This window comes from Rana temporaria, chromosome 8 (assembly GCF_905171775.1).
Source record: "Rana temporaria chromosome 8, aRanTem1.1, whole genome shotgun sequence".
NCBI lineage: Eukaryota > Metazoa > Chordata > Amphibia > Anura > Ranidae > Rana > Rana temporaria.
This window is the reverse complement of record NC_053496.1, coordinates 124,911,976-124,939,062: the sequence shown is the minus strand read 5'-3', so window position 1 is coordinate 124,939,062 and position 27,087 is coordinate 124,911,976. Positions and strand designations below refer to the sequence as shown.

The 27,087-nt window shown below is 41.6% G+C and overlaps 1 protein-coding gene across 3 annotated transcripts in view; it reads left to right on the top strand.

The window, feature by feature from the left end:
- ADK (adenosine kinase) overlaps positions 1 to 26,356 on the top strand; it is a 223,684-nt gene extending 197,328 nt beyond the window's left edge. For 2 of the 3 annotated variants that reach the window (XM_040320664.1, XM_040320663.1), the window contains exons 10-11: positions 8,648 to 8,734; positions 25,210 to 25,334. In XM_040320664.1, the coding sequence (XP_040176598.1) occupies positions 8,648 to 8,734; positions 25,210 to 25,334 (212 nt within the window). Of the gene's footprint in view, positions 1 to 8,647; positions 8,735 to 25,209 lie in introns of all 3 variants that reach the window. The other variant, XM_040320662.1, reaches the window with a different exon arrangement.
- Positions 26,357 to 27,087: the final 731 nt, after the last annotated feature.

Below are 27,087 nucleotides of genomic sequence, written 5' to 3'. Positions count from 1 at the left end.
GTGAATGAGTAAGGGGTAGTATCTATCTGATTACTCATTCACTATAACAAAGACTATAGAGGGAAAGATGTGCGATAACTAAGATGATCTTGCAGGATCAAATTTATACATAGTTGGCCTGTTTCTTTGTGCCCAATGTACCTGGAAAAAGAAACGTAAAAAAACATACAATTGAGTACAACTACCATATTTTCTTCCTGTAGTTTTGTGAAATATATCATAATGTTTAAAACAGTCGCAGAGTTCTTTGTTTGTCTAGACCTGGTTTAAATAAAGAATTGGCAAGATTAACAAGTATGTGTTTCTTCCATTTCTTATAAGTGGCTTCCCAGCTTTCTCCTAGGGACTGTATTATTTAAATAGGAGACAAGAAAATGAGACAAAGGTGATGGTTTTTCATGTTTGCAGCCAGTCGGGTTTTACCTTTCATTTTATTGGGGGGGAAAAAAATAAAGCCAGAATCCTGATTGGTCGTTTCGGACAACTGAACTTTTTTCTACCCATTTTCTTTTTCTCTACTTTGAATGAAGCAGCCTCTTACGCTGTCCATACATTATACAATTTTCTTGTCAAATTTTCCTTTAGATTTACTTAGGGCTGCAACTAACGATTATTTTCATAATCGATTAGTTGGCCGATTTATTGTTTCGATTAATCGGATAATGACCTTAAAAAAAAAAAAAATAGAATTTAAAAAAAAAAAATTGGGAAGATTACAAAACACATTACATGCTTTTCTGCAGCTTATCCATTGAAGTATATTGAACAAAAAAAAAATGGCACCGTTTTGCGTTTAAAAAGTCCTTGCCCTGATGTAGGAACATGCTGACAGAAGTGTTTTTATTTATTTTTTTGTTTGTTTTTTTCTATAGCACCGTACACAATCGTTTATCTCAACTTTATTTGGGGGTGTCTGCTTGATATACAATTCCCCTCTGCCTCCTCACAGCCATCGTATACCATCCTTCGTGGCTATTTCCAGTGCTATAAAATCATACTAAATCCCACAATGCAACGTGTTCTGTGAATGGGTGGTGGAATCCTGTCATTCCACCACCCATTCACAGGTTGCGATGCATTGTGGTATTTTAATAAGATGAACTGGAATGGAGAAGAGATCAGGTAATGGGGTACACACCAACTACACATTGCTGTATCCCCAAAAAATACTAGACTTAGTCTGCTTAAATAGCACATCAGAATGAAGTCGGCTGATAAGAAAAAACTCTTCTCTCTGTTGAGTTTGTATACAATGAACATTGCCTTAATTGACTTTTTGCTTTTAGTTCTGTTAGGCAAGTATCAGATTTCATCTGTTTCGATCTATCCTTTCCATACATTCTTGCAGGTTCTCCATTGTCATACTTATTACAAATAGTGAAGTGGATTACCAGCTGTTTCTGGGCTTCTGCAATTTTACAGTCCTATATGATGTATATATTGAAACCAATTATTTTCCTAGTATGGACAACAGGTTTAAATATTTACCACTCCAGTCTTGTTCTAGAAACCTATATAAATTAACTTGAGGTTGAATAGATAAAAAAAACACCAGTTAATACAGGTATGTAGTAACATGTAGGCAACTAGTGTAGGTAAATAAATTGGTCTCTATTAGCATCCTGTACACCAAAATTGACTGACGGGGAACAAGTCTGCAAAAAAAAGGTGCGGGATCTCCTTGGTGTGTTGCTGCTGTCCTGCCAACAAGACAGTGGGTTGGAACTGTATTTTGACCCAGATGTCCTTGACCAAGCTATGCTGCTCTATGCCATGGAATGGTGGGTGTGGCTATATCTGGATCACAAAACAGACTGAATATTTTAAGTTCTTTTGCAGTGAATACCTCTCCCATATATTTATCTGGTGTATTTAGCTGCTTCCCCGAGTTGAATTTTAACATGAACTACAGTAGCCAAAATAATGTTAAGAGGCATCACACCATGCCTGGTAATATTTGTATTTAGAAATGTAAGTGATTTGTAAACCATCACCTTATAAAACAAACCATTCAGTTAAAAAAGGAAATGAAAGGCAAAACTTTTTTCAATCGATAGAAGAAAAAAAAATTAAATGCCTTTTCACGTATCGCATGCCCTCTGTTCTCAGCCGCATAAGAGCTTGAGCGAAAAGAAACAGCACACTGAGCTTCCCAGTGAATGTCTGTGCAGCGAAAGCATGTCACGTCCAGTCAATGCCAAGAGCATACCGAGTTCCCAGCATAGCTAGAGAACTGACCACAATGTGCTCTCTGCTTGGTGTGGTCCGTTTTTAATGGGAAAGCAGATGTAGTGGCAAGAACATTAGGGATTTTACATAAAGGAAGCAATACAGATACTTTGTCATACAAGTACATGGTACAGCAGATGCATATCAGGAATATGAAGTGTATATAATGGCTATACAATGGCTTCCGCTGCTCTCAGCCAAGCCTGTGAGAGAGTGGATAGTAAAAAACCTACAGACAAGCACAGTGTGGGATCGATACAGAGCTCGGGTAAGTATTTAGGAGAGTGGGGGGTGGAAACAGCTATGCATTAGAGTGGTTGTAAAGTCTTTGTTTAAAAATAAAAATTATACCTACCTCCTCTATGCAGTTGGTTTTGTGCAGAGCAGCCCTGATCCTCTTCTTGGGTCCCTCTTTGCTGCTCCTGCCCCCTTCATCCCATTGAGTCGTCGGCTTCCTTTGGGGGCACTGGGGCCAAGTCGCAGCTTCGTGTGTCTATTCAGACACGGAGCCCTTGCCCCACCCCCTCTATCCCTTGATTGGCTGACTGACTTTGACAGGTACAGGAGCCAAAAGCGCCGCTGCTGTGTCTCAGCCAATCAGGAGGAGTGTCCTGGATGGCTTAGACATTTGTGGACATCACTGGAGAGATGGGGCTCATGTAAGTGATTAGGGGGGTGCTGGGGAGGCTGCTACACACAAGATTTTTTATCTTGATGCATAGAATGCTTTAAGATAAAAAACCTTCTGCCTTTACAACTTTAAGTTAAAAAAAAGTATTTGACTTTAGAACCACTTTAATCCTCCCAGGTTGCCTCCCTAGACCCAGGACATTGCTTGTACTAGAAGCACACAACCATCACCAGGGATTACTAGGAGTACTGTATACAATTTGGATTAGGGGTTCTCTGGGGCACAGATCACTACTTCCAAATAAATTTGCTGCCCTCAGGAAAAAACATAGTTTCTTTGTTGTGGAACCTGAGGCTTGCTTCAAATCCTAATGCTACATGTAAACGTATGCATTTGTAGTGAACCTTTTATTAAAAGGAAATTTCCTTACCAATGTTCCCAATGTAATCCAGTGTGTGCCATTACAATTTCATACACTTTTAATATAAGGCCCCTTTCACACGGGCGGACCATTCAGGTCCGCCTGTCAGTTTTTTCAACGGACCTGAGCGGGCGCTCCATGTAAATCTATGGAGCGACAGATGCGGTGACAATGTCCGCTGACATCCAATCCACTAAAATCAGACGTATGACGATACGATCGGGTGAGCTTTGATGAAAACGGACATGCTGTTAGTTTTCGTCCGATCTCTCCGTAGAAATCGGCGGCGCTCGACAAGCCCCTCTCTGCTCAGTGAGCAGAGAGGGACCTGTCATCCGCCGACTCAGCGGAGATTAACAGAGAGACCTCCCGCTAAGCTGGTGGACTCTGTGGCAACGGATCCGCCTTGTGTGAATGAGGCCTAATTGGAATTGCTGTTAAAATGCCTGTCCAGAACATGGAAACAAGCGAATGAAATTTGGCAATAATGGACTCTTCTGCAAATGAATATGATGAGGCTAAAATGATCCTTTGTTCTGTGAACCAAAGTCATCGCTATACTTCCTTGCTGTTTTTTACTTGTCGACCTGCTCAAATATCCACATCCCTTCAGAACAACCCTAAGCAGGCCCCACATAATCGGTTCTGTGTTACAGATGCTCTTGTAAGAAATATTGTCGCTTGATTGAGTCAGGATGCTCTGGGAGGCTCTCATAACCCTTCTTTGTCTGGTCGGCTCAGACTCCATTGACATGATAATGAACAGAGCAGTGCCCATAACGAGTGGGGCTGTCCTGGCACCTCTCAGCTCCCCATCTTGCTTTGCCCTGAAATTCACTGTGTTCTGACAGGCCAGCTGCTTTCAAAAATTCCCAACTGGTTGCTGCACAACATAGAAAGCAGAGAAGGGACCACTACTACCGTAGTAAACATATAACATGTGGGGGTAGTGTGTTTGTATATACATTTGTTATGTGTTGTGGCTGGAACATAAAGTCTGTATTGAACACCGTTACACAGTGGTTTCTGCTAGAAGTGTTGTAGTTTGCTGCTAATCAAGCTACAGAGCTGTCTGTAAGCATTAAAGTAGGAGTAAAGCATTAGTTTCTGTTCTGCTGTGTTCCGTCCTGTGTTTACCACATAGCTTCATGAGCAGTTATTGGTGGAAAGGTTTGGTAAAGTTTAGTAAGTGTTAAAGGAGAAATGTGGGCATAATAAAAACACAAACTTTCATTTTCATCTCCCTACTGCAGCAATGGTGTGATGCTGTCTCTCCGCCTGCTCTAAGCCTGAGAACTGAGCGATCACATGATCTATCAGTTCTTGATCTTCACTGAGCAAAGAGCGGCAAATTGTCCGTCTACTCTGCCCTTCCAGCGCTCACTGGAGGGTAAGGCTGGAGATGGTGGGTGCGGCTGGCTCAGGCTCTCAGTAAAGCATTAAAAGACTGAGCCAGCTGCCAATCTGGTGGTATCTTGGTAAATCCTGACATTAACACAAGTGCATACACTCCTGTGTTTCAGAAGAGAAGTATGGCCAAAGAAAAGCTTTGGCCCTACGCCTATGGATTACCGAAGCGCACTTTGTTCTCTCAGTCAGAGATCCACCATGATGCTTTGATCGGCATCTATCTCGGCCTCTCAGCGAGGGGCAACAAAAATGGTTTAAGGGGAAAAAAACATCTCAGGAGAGACTGCATGAACTGTGTACGATCTTGAGGAAAGGCGGAGCATGATTGAACCCTTGCAAAGTTGAATAAGACTCAGCAGAACTATATTGCCAGTATAAAGCCAAGATCAAGAACATTGGAACATCGCTTCAAACTAGCAGAAGCAAAGCTCAAAAATAAACTTGGAAAGTATTTTACTGAAACAGTCGTTAAAGCTTGGACCAGACTTGCAGCATACGTAGTCCAATAGGTGGTCAGTCAATTTTAAACATGCGTCAGACAAACCTAGGTTATGCCTAAAACAAAAAAGCGAAACAGTTTAAAAAGGGGCAAATTTGATGAACCATGTGTTTATTTTTTTACCACCATTCTAAGTCTTGTGTCGGTACAGCCTTTAGAGGTGCTTTGAAAGGGTGACCAACCCTGTGCTGAAAGTGGGCTTCTTTAATGCCCAGTAAAGGGTGCTGACCTTGAACAGGGTTTTGCATGCGACCTACCTGTCTTGTTATGGGATCAGGTGGGCTATTTTTTTTCTGCCCCATGAGTATCTACCTCTGTAGGTAAGAAAAACCAAAACCAAAAATTGAATGTATTGCAGTTTAGCAATTATTAGATGTGGTGGCTGCATTGGCTTTCTTTGTTTAGGCTTTTTCCCCTCTGTTTTGGCATTCCCCCTCCCCCCCTGTTTTAATATTGTGAACTGACCAGTAACACACCATCGGTACACGAATAATTGAAACTGAACTCCAGCTAACACTTTATAAGCAATTTTTTTTCTTTTTGGCTTACATAAATCCCTGTCTGTAGTAAAGGTTTTGTCTCAACACTGTAATTGCTACATCTGCATTACAGCTTGTTCTGTTAAACAGATTTGCTTGCCAGATCACCAAGGGAAAATATAGGGAAAAAAAGCCTAAAAAGAAAACTAATGCAGCGACCACATCTAAGACTTGGTAAGCGTGACTATAATAAATTTTTTACTTTTGGATTTAATACCGCGTTACATCTGATCCTTTGTCTGGCACCAGTGCTTTAACCACTTGCCAATCGGCTCACGCCGATATACGTCGGCAGAATGGCACGGCTGCCGAAAACAAGGTATGCGTATGTTCCCTTTTAAGAGGCGCATGCCAGCGGCACGGTGGGGGAACCAATGCACATGGATGGTAGGTGTGATCGCCGCCGGTCACCCGCGATCCTGTGCTCGAGAGCAACGATAAGTCTCCTCCCCCATACAGTTAGAAACACTAACTAGTGAACATAGTTAACCCTTTGATCGCCCCCCTAGTGTTAACCCCTTTCCTATCAGTGACATTTGCACAGTAATCGGTGCATTTTTATAGCTCTGGTGGCTGTATAAATGTCAATGGTCCCAAAATGTGTCAAGTGTCTGATCTGTCCACCGCAATAAAGTAAAAAATCGCAGATCCTCGCAATTACTAGTTTCCCATTAAATCTTTCTCATAGTTTGGTTTGCACAAAGGTTATAGCATCTACAATCTATAAACGCAATTTTATTTTATTTTTTACCAAAATTATTTATTTTTTATATTGTTGCTCTTTTTTTGTTTATAGCGCAAAAAATAAAAACCGCAGACATGATCAAATGCAACCAAAATAAAGCTCTATTTGTGAGGGAAAAAAGGATGCAAATTTTGTTTGTCAGTTTAAACGACGCAGTGCCAAATTGTAAAGAGTGCTCTGGTCAGGAAGGGGGTAAAATCTGGGGCTGAAGAAGTTAAATAGGGTACCACTTTTTTTGGTTCTGTCATAGCACTTCACTTATCTTAAGGCTTTAGAGACAGTACTTATTTTGGGGATGCTCTTTCTGCCCCCCATTTTCCAATGATTGGGGGTGCATACCGGTTATCCTTAAAACGCAGGATCTCACCTTTTTTACTCTTTGCAACAACAAAAAATGAAAGCCGTTGTATAATGCATCTTGATCAGCAATATTGAAAATGCATGAGTTACCATTTATAATTCATGTTCCCTTTTAAAATGTTTTGATTAATTTTTTTACATATTTTTGCATTGCTTCTCGTATATACAATCCCAATTTAAAAAAAAAATGGGACTCTGTGTGACAATCTACATAAAAACAGAATGCAATTATTTGAAAATCTCATAAACCCATATTTTATTCACAATAGAAAACAGAAAATATATCAAACATTTAAACTGAGAAAATGTACCCATTTTTAAGAACAAAAAAAAAAAGAAATGCAGTAATTTTGAAATTGTTGGCAGCAACACATCTCAAAAAAAATTGGGACAGTGCAACAAAAATCTGGCAAAGTGTGGTACTAACAAGGAAGAGCTCAATTAACACTTTGCAACTAATTGGATTAATTTGCAAAAGGGCAGTAACATGAGTGGGTATAGTAAGATAATCTTGAAGTCAACTTAAAATGTCTAAGAAATAAAGATGGGTAAGGGTTCACCAATCACTGTCTGTTAACAGTTTGCCGTGCCATTCAAAAATGCAAGGTAAAGCTCCAAGCAAACAAGAATCCATATCGGAACATGGTCCAGAAATGCAGCTGTGGCAAAACTCATTAAGATGGTGGAAAACTGTTCTGTGGTGAAACAAATCAAAATATCAAAATTGTGGCCACTATGGGCACTGCGTCCCCTAGTCTAAAGAGGGGTACCTTCCAGCTTGTTATCCGCACTCGATTCAAAAGCCTTCACCTTTTAATTGTTCTGGAGGTGCATTAGTGCATATGGAATGGGCAGCTTGCACATCTGGAAAGGCACCATAAGTGCTTAAAGATATCCCAGTTTTAGAGCCGCATATGCTCCCGTCCAGAGCGTATTTTTCAGGGAAGGCCTTGCATACTTCAGCAGGACCAAGCTAAACTTCATACTGCATCTTACAACAACATGGCTTCATAGTAGATGAGTCCGGGTGCTTCACTGGTCTGCCTGCGGTCCAGACCTTTGACCAATTAAAAATAATAAAAATTGGTATATTTTCTTAATTTAAATATTGGATATGTTTTCTATTGTGAATACAATATGGGTTTATGAGATCTGTAAATCATTGCATTCTGTTTTTTATGTAGATTTTATACAGCACCCACCTTTTTGGGAATTGGGGTTGTATGATGGGCCTTAAAGCGGGGGTTCACCCTTAGAGGGCACTTTTCCCCCTTAGATTCCTGCTTGTTTTTACTAGGGGAATCGGCTATTTATTTTAAAATATGTGCAGTACTTACCCGTTTACGAGATGCATCCTCTCCGTCGCTTCCGGGTATGGGCTTCGGTAATGGGCGTTCCTTCTTGATTGACAGTCTTCCGAGAGGCTTCCGACGGTCGCATCCATCGCGTCACGATTTTCCGAAAGAAGCCGAACGTCGGTGCGCAGGCGCAGTATAGAGCCGCACCGACGTTCGGCTTCTTTCGGCTACGAGTGACGCGACGGATGCGACCGTCGGAAGCCTCTCGGAAGGCTGTCACTCAAGAAGGAACGCCCACTCCCGAAGACCCATACCCGGAAGCGACGGAAGAAGATGCAGCTCGAAAACGGGTAAGTACTGCTCATATTTTAATACAAATAGCCGATTCCCCTAGACCGAACGAGCAGGAAGCTAAGGGGATAAAAAAATTTTTTTTACAAATGGGTGAACTCCCGCTTTAAGTTTTTCACATGTTATGATATGCTGTGTAATCTATAACTTTTTCTTTTTTTCAGTGGATGAAGTTGTGGCATTCCCAGTGTTGGAGATTGACCAGGGTAAAATAGTAGACACAAATGGAGCTGGGGATGCATTTGTTGGAGGTAAGTACTGTGTTTGGCAATCATGAACATGCCAATTATAGGGGGAATCAAAATCAGCCCTTCACATGTCAAGAGGGCTCCACAATGATTTAGCTTTTGTAAGTTCTCTATATTTGGTACATAACATGGTGCACCCTGGAAAAATTGTCTGTGTGTGTTTTTTTTATTAGAAAATCTGGATGGTTATCTAGTGCATCCAGCAACAGAGCTTTCAAGTGTTTGTTAACCCCAAAAAATATATACACAGGTCACCTGGTCCCTTAAAGTAGATTACACTGCACAGTGCTTGTGCTGTGTAATCTGAGGAGGAGACGAGCGGCCACGTTATCTCCCCGGCTATTGTCAGAGGGAGATCACAAGCCCTTACACAGAAGCAAATATTGGAGCTGTAAAGCATCCAGAGTAATGTGACTGACTGAAGACAGCTCAAATTGAGAATTTAGAACGCTCGTTTTTGAAAACTACTGACATAGTGTGCTATGCCAGCCTCTAATAGAGGGGCTGGCATAGTCTTGTATAGATGGGTTAACAAACCCTTTAAGTGATCTATTGCTTTAGATGGGAGACGGTCTGCGGACTCGCAGGAAGGCAGGGCTGTGATACGGCATGTGGAGCCATATTGGGGAATCGCCAAAGCTTCATGCACTGATATAATGGTGCTATAAACTGGAGTGAGTAGCCCAATGCCTTCTTCACTAAGAGGCACTCACATTCTTAAGAGTGGGGAGATGTCTGCTTCAGTTTGCATTCCTCTGAGTTGGATGTCCCAGGCCTATGGGTTCAGTCTGTTTTAAAAGGGTGCAGAATATTTAAAAACTCTACCCCTTTACCATTTTGTTCTTTTTCGCCAGCAAATATGTGGCCAAAGACACAAATTTGCAGAACACCCTAAACCATCTTTTGTCTCGGGGAGTGGTCATTCCTTTCCCTCTAGAGAACAACTTCAAAGGATTTTATTCAACCCTGTTTATGGTACCAAAATAGTGGAGATATTCGTCCTATTCTGACCTAAAATCCCTAATGGCATCCGCAAAAAGTCAGTAATTGCCTCTGAGAAAATGTGAATATCTGGCATTCAAGATGTCTACCTACATAATCCAATTTACCCTCCTCATCTGCACTTTTCTGCACTGTCTACTGCTTACATAATCTACGAGACAAACTCTTCCAATTTGTCGCACTGTCATTTGGCTTATCCTATGCTTACAAAGGTGGACCCCTACTCGACCTCTTAACTCTGTGCATCCACATCACAGGTTCCCTAGACAACTTTCTCAAGGATTCTACCGCAAAATGGTCTGCAAATTTCCAAAGGACTATCCAGATTCTATAGATTTTTGGGTGGATAGTCAAGTCTGCCATTCAGCCCTCCCTTTGTTTAGAATACTTAGGACTTGATCTGGACATGGCCCCAGGCAAAAATGTTCCTTTGTTTCTAAAACAAACTTGCCTCACTAAGATCACATGCTCAGACCTAAAGATCGAAAAGACACCCCTGAATGTGATTCTCCATGGGCCTTATGGTATCCTCATTCAAGGCAGTTTCTTTTGCTTTCTTCCCCTCAAGGCTTCTTCAACACAGCATTCTGTTGGCCTGGAACAGAGACAATCCTTCTCCCAATTGTTCCTGTGCTTCTTTCCAGTCAATCAGAGAACTTCTAGCTTAGTGGATTTCCAATTGAGGCTTGGAAATGAAAAAGTCATTGCATGTAGAATAAAATACCAGCACCTCAGGCTGGGGAGAATGGTTCCAATTTCTCATTTCCCTATTAGCATATTGGAACTTGCATCACTGGACCCCCTTCTTCAGGGACACCCGATCAGGGTGCTATCAGACAATGCTAAAGCAGTGGCTTATTGTCAGGTAGGTACCAGGAGTGAGTCAGCCTTAAAAGTAAAGCCGGATATACCTGATCATGCTGAACCACATCACTTTTGGTCTTTGTGTACCCCTCTGTTTAACAGAAGCTGGTATAGCGACCAGCTTCTGTCGAACTGTCACGCTGGAACACCAGCTGCAGCGCTGATCTGTGTACTCTGATGGAAAACAGAAAACCATCTCTGTCAAGTGAAAATAGTCTCTTCTGTTTTCATTCTGAGTTTTCATTCTGGTCCAGGGGGAATGGTACGTTCATCCCAACATCTTCAATCTCCTATGTCCAAAATTGGGTGACTCCAGGTTCAGAAAGTTACCCATGTTTGTAGCTAGAACCAAGGATCCTCTAGCATTGGGATTGGATACTATGATTATTCCATTTCCGTTCCCCTTTCAGGATCTGCCTTTTCTTACATGCATTTTCCATGCATTTTCTTGCTTGGCTGCTTTACAAAATAGAGGCGGAAGTAGCAAGTAATTATTGCAAAACTGGCCTCAGAAAAACCTAGTACATACACATACTCAAACAACTGGGAGATTACCCCTTGCCTCTTCTAAGCAGGCCAGACCTGCTGTCTCAAAGCCCCCTGTTCCATCCTACTTCTCAGTTACTGGATTTAACAGCATAGCTGTTGCGTGCCAGGTTTTGAATGACAGAAGAATCCATCATTCACACCTTATCTAGAGCCAGAACATCCACTTCAAGAAAACTTTACTGCCATACCTGGAAATCTTTTTTTTTTTTTTTTTTTTTTTTTTTTTTTTCAGCTGAGAGATCACTCTTTACTAAACATTCTGTCTTCCTTAGGATCTGTAGTTGACCAGAATGTGGCCTTAAGATTTTTGTTTTATCCATTTTAGTCTTGAAATCTTTGGCTTTAGAACATTTGTTCAAGGTGCCTCACAAATCAAACACCCATTACTCTGTGCTTCTGGGATCTTTGTCTTTTGCTTGTCCTGCAGAAACTACCCAATATGAAAACTCTCCTTGGGTAAACTCTCCTGCAGTATGTCCTTTTTGGTGACTGTATCGCGTCTGTCAGAAGTGTTTCTGAGATAGCAGTTCTCTCTTGTAAAGAGCCCTTCCTGATTCACCACAAGGATGAAGTGGTCTTGAGCCCAAAACCCTCTTTTCTACCTAAGGTGATATCAACCTTCAACCTCGGACATTGTTTTTCTTCCTTTGTGCCCTATCTGACAGTGTTGGCCTCTATTTGAAAAATGTACCTTCTTATAGTAGATGCTTCTAAATCCAGTATTGCTGGGTGGCCAACACAACTCATTGTAAGGGCTTATGCTCTAAAAGATGGGGTATTTTAAGAATATTTTTGTTTTCTGGGTTTTCGGACATCACGCATTGGTTGCCCATCTTTGCAAGTCCACCATTTGTTCTTTGGTTGATACTTTCTCAAGGGTTTACTAGGTGGATGTTCAGGCCTCTGCAGATGCAGCCTTGGGCTGCAAAATTCTTTAACTGCACTCTGAGTTGAATCTTTGAGCCTTGCTTGTTTGATTTGTTGGGCCTGTTGGCACTGTTCTATTGGCACCCTCCACTCTATTCTGTAACACACCCTCTATTCTGTAACTCTGCCTTGCTTACTAAAAAACTCACAAGGTAGAGTGGGGGTTATAGGGGTACGCTTTTGGGACATGCTTGGGAAATGCTTTTTCTAGTGACCTGAATGTAGCAGCCTATAACACAGGGTCTATGAATATTCAGCCTGTACTGTACGTGGATATGAAATTTATAGGTTAGTGAAACTTTATTTTTTATTCCTGCCTGTATGCCTGGCTTTTAATTCACGCAACAGCAGGGTTAACCGTCTTCATTCTTCCTCTAATTTTTAGTTGAGCAAGAGGGAAGGTAGAGGAAGCCAAAGCAAGCCGCCCCAGCTCTCTGCTTGTCTAGGGCAAACACAGGATAGAAAACAAAGCAAATCACTCCCAATTAACAAAGAGGCTTGCTTCTCTTTTGTTAATTTGGAGCGGGGTTTAGAACAGTGGCGCAGGCTTCATGCCTGTGTTTCGCCAGATTGAACGACCCGTCAGAATGTGTGACGGAAGTGGCGTTTCGTCACCATCATCATCCTACTACACCCCACACTCCTCCATAGTAAGATACACTGAGCAGGGGAAAAGCGGTGTAAATCTTGTTGCACCTACCAGAGTTTTGCATTATACACTGATTTTTAACAGCAAAGTGAATTTATTACCGTATTTGCCGGCGTATAAGACGACTCGGCATATAAGACGACCCCCTAACATGCTGCTAAAAACAGTGGTTTTGTAGTCTACTCACCGTATTAGACGACCCCCTTGTGTGGAAGTAATGAAGAAGCCCGCCGGGGTGCTCTGTACAGCTCTATGTAGTTTGTAAAATGCACGCCGTGCTCAGCCAATCACTATGCTCGATCGATATCAGCTGCCGGGTGCTCTGTACGGCTGCATGTATTCTGTATATGCACACTCAGCCAATCCCGATGCACTGTGTGATGACAGAGCATGCTAAGCCTGCTCGGATTGGATAACAACCTCTGCCAACCCGAGCAGGCTACATAAATGTAGCCTGCTCGGATTGGCAGAGGTCATTACTCCAATCCGAGCAGGCTTAGCATGCTCTGTCATCACACAGTGCATCGGGATTGGCTAAGCGGCGCATATACAGAATACATGCAGCCGTACAGAGCAGCTGGCAGCTGATATCGACGAGCAGCTGCTATACCAATCGTATAAGACGACCCCCGGATTTTGGCTGTGAAATTCCGGTGTAAAAAGTCGTCTTATACGCCGGAAAATACGGTAAGTGAAATACAGTACTTAGAACTCCGTCTGACTAACTGTTTACATGTTGAATTTAAAAAGCAGCAAACTTTTGTCAGATTAGCAAACCTGTGAGATAAGCAGGCTTGCCGCTTCTTTTAAAACTCAACATCAAACCAGTGAGTTCTGAGTACTTTATTACACTATATAAACTTGCTTTACTGTAAATAAGTGTAAAATGCAAAACTCTGGTGGGTGTAACAAGGTGTCCACCTTCCCCCTTCTCAGTGTATCCTTACTATGGACGAGTGTGGGGTGTAGCAAGATGGCGCAGACGGAATGTCACTTCCCTTACAAAATCTGACAGGTCGCCAAGGCTGACAAAACGCCTGCATCAATCTCAATCTTTGTTTTTTTATTTGCCAATGGTGCTCTACTGCAGTGTGCTCTTATCAAGTGCTCTGTAGCAGGAGAAGATACATTTGTCTCCTGGGCTTAATGTTTGACTGCGACTTCATTGACAGGCGTTGGGTTAAGCTCCATAGCCACTCTCTGTGCAGCCCGCTGTGTTGCTGACCTGATTTGATGAGCAAAGCACAGCAGGCCACATGTTGGACTCCAGGAGTTTATGTCCTTGTGATCTTATGTCCCTGATGTATATGTTAACCCATGATTTATATAAATTCCTTGGCATTCTAGGGATTCCTGCTGCTAACCTTCAAGAATATTTTGAATGCAGTGCCTTTTATTGCACTAAGCTCTAGCCATTATCTTGCTAAACTACTTACCAACCAACACATCAGACAAATCACCTGCCAGCATACAACCTCTCTGCTGGGAGCTGAAATTACAGTGGATACAAGTGCATGAAATGTAGTATTCAGTCTCATGTGTAACTTTAAATTGCATGCATCAGCACAGTTTTAATAGCATGAAAATGTTCATGCCAACACTTGGTAGCAAATGCAAGCAATGAAGATTTTAAGAATGTCTTTCATTTATAGTTTTGTAGCACACTGGTTATCTTCCAGGTTCAGATTAAAGGGGTTGTAAAGGTTTGTTTTTTATTTTCTAAATAGGTTCCTTTAAGCTAGTGCATTGTTGGTTCACTTACCTTTTCCTTCAATTTCCCTTCTAAATGTTTTTTTCTTTGTTTTCTTTGTCTGAATTTCTCACTTCCTGTTCCTCCTCAGTAAGCTGTTCAGTAAGCTGTTCTAAATGACTTTCCACCGCTCGGATGATGGTGGAAAGCTTACTGAGGAGAAACAGGAAGTGAGAAATTCAAACAAAGAAAAGGGAAATCAAAGGAAAGGGTAAGTGAACCAACAATGCACTAGCTTAAAGGAACCAATTTAGAAAATAAAAGCCGCACCTTTACAATCCCTTTAATTATTTTGTTATGCAATGTGGTGCTTTTGTAATGATCGCTTTGCTGTATCTTTTTTTTTTTTTTTTTGCAAATGTAATTAAATGAGAACTGAAGAAAGCTAGTAAACATACAGTCATTGTGTTTTTTTTATAAAGACTTGTATAATAGTGATGCAAGAAATTAATATACATATTTTATTCTTGTCCTCTGTTGTGTCTACATACCTTTTTATTTATTTATTTATTTTTTATTCTGGTAGTGACACACAACCCCAAATCAGTAAAGCAAATCGGAACACCCTGATTTAAAGCGGACCTAAACGCTTAAACTGACATTTAACCAAAAATATTTGAATTTTCTCTACATTTTGTTACCTGTAATGATGTCCAGGCTGCTGGTTTCTGTACAAAGATTCACTCTAGGGCTGCTGTGTCCTGCTTCTGCACTTTCTGTGGTGTGGGAGTTAACATCTTGAGATCTGTGGGCTCAGCTTCACTAAAGATTTATCTGATGGAACGCTTTCCCTCCTACCCTTGCCTACATTGAGAAAAGTTCTTTAACCAATTACACTGTCTGTAATATGATCTGTGAATGGAGAGAGTGATTAGTCACAGAATACTCTGCTTCATTCTCATATAGTGTTAGAGCCAGTGTAATCTGTGAAATAACGTGAGGAGTGGGCAGGAGGGAAACGTATCTTGGATTATCTTTTAGTGCAGCTGAGCCCGGAGACTCAAATCGTTCAGCCACCACCACTCCAGAATTTCAGCAGCAGGAAGAGGGAAAGGCAGCCCTGCAATGAAGATTCCTACAGAATCCAGCTTCATGCACAGTAAACTTTAAAGCGGAGTTCTACCCATTTAAAAGTCGGCTACAAAAGGTGTAGCCGCTGACTTTTAATAATCGGACTCACCTGTCCCACGGTCAAACGATGCGGGCGTACGAAGCCTTCACAGCTGGGCGCGCACTGTGCATGTGCGAGGCACGCTGTGAATGGCCGGGCAATCTTCTGGGACCTGTGGTAGGTCCCACAAGATTTCAGGGAGGGAGGGGGAAGAGGTGAACTTCCTTCCGGTGCAAGGTCACCTGCACTTAAAGCGGAAATTAAATTTTTGGGTGGAACTCCGCTTTAAGTGCTTTTTGCTTGTTTCAGGTTTTTCCTTGACTACAGAGCTTTTTACATGGTCACTCTTTTTGAAATTTATACAGTCAGTGAGCCAGAGCAGTGACTCTTCCCACTGTACAGCTCTGTGAGCCTATAGTGTTCTATGAATTTCTTCATGTAGTGTTTTTCAAAACAAAGGTTGTATGCACTGCAAAACAGATATACGTTTATATACAATGGGGTCAATTCACAAAACTTTATTTGCAGATTCCGGTCGATTTTGCATGTTATTGAAGCTAGTTCAATTCACTAAACGATTTAACGCTTTAAAAAATCATCAAATAACGTTTCACTACACGGAACCGATATTTTAAGGTGTGAATCGTTATTAAACGTTTCGATCGTTGTTTTAACGACTCAAATCGTTAAATATGTATGACTTTTCTGAAACCCAGGTGATAGCTTAATTCCGATTATCATCTGCCATGATTTCTCTGTATGAGGAAATACACATGGCTTTAGAAAAACGCACAGAGAAGTTATGCAGTACCAGGTCTTGTGCGTTTTTTGTCAGTTCTCCATTTTTTAGGAAAGGCCTCATACCAACATGTTAGTGGGGAGATTGTTGGAATCTCACAGCCAAGCTTTTCCCGCTGCTTGGTGGAGGTCCTGCAAGCACTGCGACAACTTGCTCCAAAATATATTCATATGGGCAAGTTACGTGAAGAGCGGGATCAAATCAAACGTGTTTTTTTTGACAATAGCAGGAATGTCAGTGGAAACACGTACTTAAGAAGAACTGTTCTCCTCCCCTTCTGCTCCCAGAATGCATCTCTCCAGCGTTATTTAACAATCTTAGATGTTATTATTACGCTTTGGGACGTTAAAATAACTCTTGGGTAGTTAAAATACCGTTCGTCTAAATGAAATTACATTTCAAAAGTTAGCATAACGATTGGATAACGAGTCAGTTGAAAACCATAACGACTATGTTGAATAACGATTATAGCTTTCGTGAATACCATGTTTGCAAGCGTTAAATAAGAGGTGGTGGGAGAGGATGCGGATGCGGACGTGACGAGTGCGTGGGTGGGAGGTGCCGCGCGCTCCATGGCTCGAGGTTGCGAGCGGCGGGGATCCGAGGACACCAGCAGCTGACCGGAGGACCGGAGGATGACAGCGTGAGAGGCTGACATCCGGAAAACTGGAGCCGCAGATCTAGCTCGGCGCAACACGACCCTTTGCTCAGCCGAGACCCAGGACGCACCCGGATGTGTGAAGAGGCGAGCGCGGCTTGGAACACAGCAGCTGCATATGAGGAGGAGGAGAGCAGCGGAGGAAGCCGGATCTATCAGGCGGGCAGAAAGCGTGGGTCCTCCGGTTGGGTGAGACGCTCAGTAGAGCCGAGCAGGGTCGGGTGCCGTCCCGATCCCCCCCCTCTCCCCCGGGGACATCCTCGCCCCCCCCCCACTGCATAAACCAGTCGGGTATGATTTAAAGACACAGCACTAGGTCAAACCCCTAGTGGAAAAAAAAAAAAAAAAAAACCCTGGTTGGACTGACAGAAACAGGTGGTAATTGGTCAGGATATTAAACTTGCATGTGGTAATGAAGGATCAGCTGAGATAGGCATTGAATCTAGTACCTGTATTGAAGATGGCTACATAAAGGGCATAAAAGCTACTGGGGAAGGAGAAACTGAAATATTAAGAACTCCCTGTTTTTTCGTCTCTTCTTTTTTGTTTTTTTTTCTCTTGTTTTTTTTTGAGTCTCCCCTGTAATATATATAGTACCGGTCCTGACTTGGGGCGAGCGGATAAGTAAATCTGGTCGGTGATATAGAGTAATACTTGCCTGGACTTTGGGAACACTGAGAAAGGGGAGAGGGAGAGAAAAAGGAAAGAGGGAAAAGGTTGAATTGTGATTGTGATGGAATGCAGTGAGCCCCTCTGATTTTGGGAGTACCGATAAAATAATTACCTCGATCTTGGGAGCTCTGATAAGTAAGTCCTGACTATGATGTGCTGCGACTAAAGAGGAAGAGAGATAAACCGGTATCACCGGTATTAAACCTAGTAAGCCTTTACTGATTAAGGAGTGTAATACCCTCATACAGGGTGCAGTCACAGTATTAAATCACACAGGACATTTGTGGAGCATTTCCCATTATAGAGACTCTGGGCTGGGACTTACGAGATTCACGGGATAACATGTTATATACTGTCCCCGAAGTAACAACGGTTTAGCGGTTATAACTATACAACCCTACAGGATACACCTGGAGTAGGACTCAAAGGTGGCTGGCCTATAGCAGTCTACCACTTGGTTGGGCGGATACTCCTGAGTAAGGAGGAAAAATACCCCTAAACTACACCGCTGGCATACCCAGCATAAGAGGATAAGCGGATAAGCGGGAAGATACGGCAGGCCCGACCATAATAGGTATTGAGTGATTGGTACAGATAAAACCTGAATGGGAAAAGGGTTAGACTGGCAGTGGAGACACCCTCGTCCTGGGGTCCCCCCTTCCATTGACCCCTCTTCACGGACCTCTCCCTAGTTGCTGTTTCCAAACTGGGGAAGAGAATCAGACCCTCCAATAAAATGAATAGAGCTACGAGAGGCGGTACTACTAAACCAACTAAGAATAATTCGGGGAATAGCTCCATTCAGCAATATATGACTCAAGAAGGGACCCTTAAAAGTCCAGGTCTCGCAAAGAAGACTGAAAAGAAGAAGAGTGATAAAAAGAAAGGGGTAGATAGTGCGGAGAGCTCTAGAAGTGAAACGACACTAGAAAGTGAACAAGAGCAAACAAATGCTGAGGAGCTAGCCCAAGATACACATCCCCCTACAAAGGCAGAGATGAACGCAATGTTGCAGAGGATGGAAAACGTCATGGAAAATATTATAAAGACAGAAATTAACAAGGTAAGAATAGATCTCGGTGGGCTGCGTGAAAGAGTGGTCGAAACGGAAAGGAGAATAGAAGAACAGGACCAGGAAATTAACTCCCTGAAAAAGCAAGTTAAGACCCTGACCGAAAATCAGCGATTGACTGCATATAGGATCGAAGACCAGGAGAACCGCAACAGGCGACAGAACCTCAGAATCAGATCGGTGGTAGAAGATAGGGATGAAGATCTTAGAGATATCATGAACACAATTTTTAATCCCCTACTGGAGAGATCAGTAGAATCCAAGCCCCTCAAGATCGATAGAGTTCACAGAGTAGGGAACCCCCAACAGACAGAAAGATCCGGTCCTAGGGATGTAGTGGTACGTTTCAGGAACTATATCGATAGAGCAGAAATTTGGGGACGGCTTAGGGGGAAACCCCCCCTGAAATATAGAGAGACTGAACTACAGATATTTTCTGATTTGTCGAAAGAAACGCTAGAAAGGAGAAGACACCTGAAACCCCTTTTAGAGCTGATGCGGGCACAAAATATAAAATATCATTGGGGTTTTCCTGCGTGCCTTATAGGCATAAAGGGGGGTAAAACTGCACGACTTAGGTTTCCGGAAGAACTCAAAGATTTCTGTTCAAAAATGGACTTGACCGTTCCAGATTTACCGGAGTGGGTGGGCTAGAGGGGCTTGGGTTAGCCTAGAATATCAGGGGGCTGATTGGGGGGGGGAGGGAGAGGGAGGAGGAGTCAATGGAGTGCATTGAGCACCACCACGAAAGAGGAGCCGAGGATGAAGATGATGAGTCTTCTACCAGCGGCTCCCAGGCCAATAGTGGGCCAGGGAGGGGGGGGGGGAGGGAGGGGAGGATGGGGAATTGGGAGGGGGGGAAAAGGGAGGTGGGGGAAGGGAGGGTAAGGGGAGGGGGACCATCTGAACGACTCCACAGACCATCTGAACGACTCCACAAGAATTCTTTTCAAACTCAAAAAAAAAAAAAAAAAAAAAAAAAAAAAAGAGAGATAAATGACAGATATTAAGTTCTTATCATATAATGTAAAAGGATTAAACTCCCATATTAAGAGACATAAAATTCTTGCTGAACTTACGCAGTATAAAGTAGACATTGCCTACCTACAAGAGACCCACATTACCTTAGAGTCCAATATAAAGCTGTCGTCATCTGAATATCCCGTCTGGTATTATGGAGATACAGTCTCATCGAGATCTCGGGGGGTTGCCATAGGATTTGCAAGAGGAGTTAGATACACACTGGTGGACAGATTGAATGATCCGGAGGGGAGATTCTTGTTCTTGAAAATAAAACTAGGAGAGGAGGACTACACTCTGGCAAATGTGTATGCACCCAATGTGAATTCGGCTAAATATATTAGTAAAATCCTCAGAAAATTAAAAAATTTTGAAGAGGGACATGTGGTGTTGATGGGGGACTTTAACTTCTGTATGTGCCCGAGCCTCGATAGTACGTCCCATGCTCAGGGGAATAACGGTGAGCACCTTAAGCTACTGAAAAAACAAATGATACAAAACCAAATGGTGGATGTCTGGCGAATTCTTAACCCCAAGACACGAGATTATACGTTTTTTTCCCCTGTGCATGGGACGTACTCGAGGATCGACTACGTCCTCGTAGACCATAGACTTTTGGAGAGGGTGGTCGAAGCAAGTTGTGAGATCATAACGCTATCAGACCACGCCCCTATAACCATGAAAATAAGCACATCCATACAAAAATGCATTCCACCTGAATGGAGATTGGATGAAGGTCTGTTGAGAGACGAGGTTGTGGTCGAGAGAGTACAGAAAGAATTGGAATGGTATTTTCGGGAGAATGACAAGGAGGGAATCACAGGAGCAACCCTGTGGGACGCCCACAAAGCGTATATAAGAGGGATATTTATTGCAGAAGGGGCAAAGAAAAATAAAATAAGAATGAGTAAATTAAAAACACTAAAAGAGGAGATATATAGGCTGGAACAGGAACATAAATTACAGGGCCAAAAGAGGGAAACACTCCGTAAGTTAACCTTAACAAGGGATGAATATAAAGCCCTTGCCGGGCAAGAAACCAAGAATTTCATAGACAGGATAGAGAGTGAAAGATATGTCTGGGGAAATAAACCTAGCAAAAACTTGGCCAGAATGATAAGAAAAAAGAAAACCAGGAATTTTATCGAAAAAATCAGGAATGGGGATGGGGACTTAGTATACGCGACAAATAAAATAGCAGAATCTTTCAGAAGCTATTACGAAAAACTATACAATGTCCAACAGAAGACCAGGGACCCTGCCGAAAAACAGGATAAGATCAGGGAAGTATTACGGCAAACTAATCTACCGAAGATAGAAGAGTTAGAGATAGAAAGAATGGAGGAACGTATTACTGAACAGGAGATAAGTGAGGTCTTAAAAAATACTCCCAATGGGAAAAGCCCGGGACCAGACGGCTTCACGTCGGCCTACATACAAAGGTTTAGTACTATCTTAGTCCCTAGACTATGTCAATATTTCAATGGGTTGGGGCGAGACTACGAGATGAGCAGAGAGGCATTAACAGCTACGATCACTGTCATTAAAAAAGAGGGAAAGGACAATACGAATTGTTCAGGGTTCCGACCCATCTCACTCCTGAATGCAGATACCAAACTGTATGCAAAAATTTTGGCTGAACGAATGAAGGGGGTGATGACTACCATTGTCCATCCAGACCAGGTTGGTTTCATACCTGGGAGGGAGGGAAAGGACAATGGGGTCAGGGCACTTCTTCTCATGGAGCAGATCAAAGAAAGAGGGACCCCCGGTCTATTCCTGTCAGTAGACGCTGAGAAAGCGTTTGACAGGGTAGACTGGGGGTTCCTGATACAAACACTAGAATGTATAGGAATTGGCCCAAGGATGATCAAATGGATCAAAACGCTCTATTTCCACCCTTGCGCTAGGATCAAGATCAACGGATCTTTATCCGCACCCTTCGAGATGAGAAATGGAACCAGGCAGGGCTGTCCCCTGTCCCCTCTTCTTTTTGTTTTATCACTGGAACCACTGCTGGCAATGGTCCGACAAAATCCAGAAATATATGGAATAGAGGTTGGAGAAGATGAGCACAAATTATCCGCCTTCGCAGACGACATTTTATTTTATATAAGTAGTCCAAGAGTCACTCTCCCGAAGTTAATAGCTACTTTAAAACAATATGGTGAGGTGTCAAACTTCAAAATGAATACAGAAAAGACGGAGATTTTAAATATCAATATTCTTAAAGAAGAAGAACAATATCTGCGGAAGAAATATAATTTTAAATGGCAAAAAGAAATAAAATACTTGGGAATAAAACTGGCAAATACCATCAAGAAAATATATAGAATAAATTTTATCCCCCTGCTCAACGAAATAAAAAGGGAAATTAAAAACATATTCAATAGACCTATTTCGTGGTTCGGGAGGATAAATGTAGTAAAAATGGTTCTCATCCCAAAAATCCTATACAAGTTTCAAATGGTCCCAATATACCTACCACCGTCATTCATTAAAATAATTAACTCCCTCATAATGAACTATATTTGGAATAATAAAAAACACAGGGTGTCTGCTCAAATTCTAAAACGGGCCAAGGAAAAGGGAGGCTTAGCTGTACCCGACATCAGATTGTATTATAATGCTTCGGTTCTCTCACGGGTTATAGAATGGGCTAAAGAATCCCAGGACAAAAGATGGATAAATATTGAATGCACATTAGCAAGGGCACAGTTAGGGAGATTAATTTGGAATCCACCACAACACAGATCCTTACACACTTCAACACACACAATTACTCATAATGCATGGAGGATCTGGGATAGACTTCACAAACAATTAAAAACAGAATTCAACTCACCCTTTATTGATTTAAAAGAAAACGAATATTTTATTCCAGGGACAAAAGAAGTAGGGGGAAATTGGATCACAAATAGAACACAGTTAAAAGATATAACACTAGATGGCAAAATTAGGACACTTCACGATATTAAATATAGGATTGGAATTAGGGCGCTCGACGAGTGGAGATACTTGCAGTTAGTGTCATTCGTCAAGCGCCTACCACACCCTTTGAGGTCACAAGAGGATTACACCTTATTGGAACAATTGTGTAGCATCGAAAGCTCAAAGGGAAATATATCTAAAATCTATAATTACTTGCAGAAAACGGAAGAGTTGGACACGCTAAAATACATCCAAAATTGGGAAACGGACTTAGGGGTCCCAAGGGGGAAAACGACCATAGGAAGAATCCTGAAAATGACCCACACCTCGGCAGTAGATGTAAGAACTGCCGAGATGAACTTCAAATGCTTGACGAGGTGGTATGCCACTCCAGATAAAATGGCAAAATTCAGAGGGGGAGAGTCAGAGAAATGTTGGAGAGGTTGTGAGTCAAGGGGAACAATGGCACACCTATGGTGGGACTGCCTGAAAATTAAAGCTTATTGGAAAAAAATCTTGGCCCTGATAAAGGTAATAACAAAAAAAGAAGTGGAAGATAACCCATGGGTAGTTCTCTTTCATGGGGGGGAGATTCCAGAGAAGGAGTACAAGGGTTCACTGATCCCTCATTTATTGAACGCAGCGAAACGATTGATTCCCCTTAAATGGAGAGACGCGAAAAGTCCGCAAATGTGGGAGTGGATCGACTCCGTAGAGGACACTTATAGGAGAGAGAAATTAAAATACGGGAGCTATAAACACGAGGTAGGGAAAAAGGATATATGGGTACCCTGGATGGAATTTAAACAGTCCTGGAGGTTCGCAGAAAACCTGAGAGAGGAATAGGAACGCATTTTTCAATTAAGGGAAGGAATTCTTACAGTGGAGTCGTGGGATGGTCAAGGGAGGGGGGGGTAGGGGGGGGAGGGGGGATTTAGTTGGGGAGGGGGAGATGGGGTGCTGGGTATTTCTTTGTCACGCAGATAAAACCTTTTAAAAATTCCGTACTTACTATAAAAGAGTGAGTTCTAAACGGTGAAAAAAAAAAAAAAAAAAAAAAAAAAAAAAAAAAAAAAAAAAAGATGAAAATATAAAAACAAACAAATAAATAAAATAAAAATAACAAGTATAAAAATATGCAAAAGAAATGCACCACAAATGATGCTAAACCTGATGTAGAGACGGAATTATGAATAAAATCATGAGCAAGTCTCTCGCTGTGGTGAAGTCTGAAGTGGCAAAAAAAAAAAAAAAAAAAAAAAAAAAAAAAAATAAGAGGTGGTAATTTAACAAATGAAGGAAACCAATAACGTTTCTCTTTGTGAATTGACCCCAATATCTGTCTAAAAAACATTGTGGTACATTTACCCCAATCTATAAGATCCCCTTTCATGCCTTTGTGACAGCATAGGACTTTTAAAGTAGAACTTTTTTTTTTAATAGAGCAAGGGATGGTTATAACCCCTGTAAAAACATTTTTTTTTTTTTTCTCGCTATCCATGTCCCAATAGAGAGATTTCGCTTACTGTCCATAGCCAAACAGGAAGTTAACGGAAATCCCTGCAAATTAATGGAATTATTTGGGGACCCCAGGCTACCATTGGAAGATTTCCCCTCTATTACTTTTCTGGTGGCCAATCCAAAATGTGGGATTTTCTTTTACTTTCACTTTTAATGATGATGGTAAAGAGGACAAATAGAGAGGGTAAATCTCCCTAATGGGCACAGACTGCAATAAAAACTGACGCGTTCGAATCCCTCTTCACTCAATCCAAAACTAAGAAAAAAGTTTTACCTTTTAATTATACTTGGAGTCTAAATGTAAAATACCACTTATGGGGAGGAGGTAGAAAAAAAAAAGAAAAAAATACCACTTATGAGAATGTTAATTTACCTCGCAGCAGAGAACTTGGAATGTGCATCAGTGTGTTCTTGGTTCTAAGGCCCAATGTCTCGGACAAACTACTCATTGTTAATTCTAAAGTTGACTAACTCCTGACACAGCTAAACTTGGTCTTTGCATATAAGCTTCAAAAACCTCCAGTCACAAAAGGGTTAAGGGACAGAAAGGTAATATGTTCTCAACCTTATTTAGTTTGAAGGTTCATGTCAGAACAAGAGAAGCACCAAGACAGAACAAGCTTTGTAGAACAATAGAGGCTGTTGGTGTTTGCAGGACTTAACGCCTATTAAATAGGAAGGATCTTCAGTGGTAACTACAACATTAATTCACCTATAAGATTTCTGGAATGCCATATCAATTTGTCACGATTACTCGCCCACTTTTGAAGTCGATCTCTGCATTCATCGTAACAGGCAAAATGAGTTTAGCGTGGGAACGATCGGCTTCCACTAAATTGTGATCATGTTTACTATTGTCTAGAAGTCTGATTCATATGGCATGTCGTGCCTAGCTTATAGAATGGTGGCAGATGCATACACTGCTAAGTATGTCTTGTTTTTTTTTTCTGCAGGTTTTCTTTCTCAGTTGGTGTCTGAAAAGCCTTTGGAAGAGTGTATCCGAGCTGGTCATTATTCTGCTAATGTGGTTATTCGACGAGCTGGCTGCACTTTTCCAGAAAAACCGGACTTCAAATAATGAAAGGGATGCAGCCTGTGAAAAGAGATCTGCAGGTCCCTAGTTCCTCCTTTCTCCTCCCCTCTACACAGGCATAAAAAGGAACTGTACTCTGTTCTCCTGTCAGCTTCACAAATATAGTATATACCCTCCCCACATATCTCTCTACCTCTTCTCCAATAAATTTGTCCAGTATTTGGGGAGGGCAATGTTTAAATGGGTGTACTCAAGGTAACTTAACTTGTTGGGTTATCACTTGGTGAAATGTAATTATCTGATCATGCACACTGTCTGGACAACATTGCTGCTTAAGTCTTAAATGTAATATCAGGTACAGCCTCCTACAACATTTATCCATTATTTTATTGGAAGAGAAAATCTTTAGCAGAAAAACTCTTTGGCAGATATTGGTGTGAATGGGCCTTCAAATATTTACGCACATATGCTCACAAATTGTAATTTAAGAAGCTAATTGAGTATCAATTCAGACCCAGATTCTTTAGATCTATCAACGGGGATCAGCAGGGCTTACAGTAGTCTTTTTGGAAGGGAAAGGTGTGGTGATGGCCTCCTAAGAACATCATTTTCACAGTTTCTCTGTAGAGGAAATGTCTTTGTTCTTCTGCTGGGCAACTATTAAGATGGTATGCAGCAGAGCCTGTAATATTTACATTCTCCAGAGCGCAATAAATTGCCTTCTGTCAGTGCCCTTATAGACTGTTGTGTAAGCTATATTTTGTTGTATTTAATAATGGTGCATTGTTTTTTCTAAATTGGGTACAGACTTCACATGCAAAACTGTCAGGAAATGCCAAAATGTGGTTTTAAACCAAACATGGCCAATGGAGGGGGTGGATACCAAAATACATTTGTTGGTTTCCTATTGAAGTAATTTTTGGTAGCGGTGCACAGTTTGGTAACAATATTGAGGAAAGCCTTTTTTCCCCTCCCATTTTACTAGTTTGTGACATTAGCACAGTCTGTGGTACATTCATACAATGTATAATTTGATACTGAAAAATAAAACAAAATGGACTTGTTTACTTTTGGTGTATTTTTTATTTTATTTTTGGTAATATGTATGTTTACATGTTCATTTGTCAGGAGTGTTAAAGCAGTTGTATACCCAAATGTTACACTTTTACCTACAGGTAAGCCTATAAGGTTTACCTGTAGGTAAAATTAATACCTCCTAAACCTGTACGGTTTAGGTGATATTCCCTATGCATGCAGCTGCTGATGTCAGCGGTGCATGCGCTCTGAATGCCCCAGTTTAAGGTCCGACAGCATTGCCGAACCTTGCCGGGAAGAAAACTCCCATGCGGGCTCCGGACACTCACAGCGCCAAGGCTGCAATCCCGGAAGACACTCCGAGGGCAAGATGTCAGCTCCCATAGCATGGACCGGGCACCGATACGGGGGCTACACTCTGAGGTAAGTATTTCATAATGAGCTAGTATGAAAAAATGGATATACACATATGTATAGAGAAAAATACACGTGTGCATAGGATGGATAATGGACTTTACAGGTGTACTAGAATAAAAAAATGGATATTTATTATATAGATAAAATACAAAATTGATTAAAAAAAACAAGTTGAATAAAAAAATGCCACAATTATGGCCAGAGAATACAAACACATTGATGTGACAAACCACCTATAATTTGAAAATATAATTGTATAAGGATCGACAAAAAAGTGGGAGATTCACAACCACTCAATAGAAGATTTGAAGACCAGTAGGATTCTCAAAAAGGTGGGATGTTAACG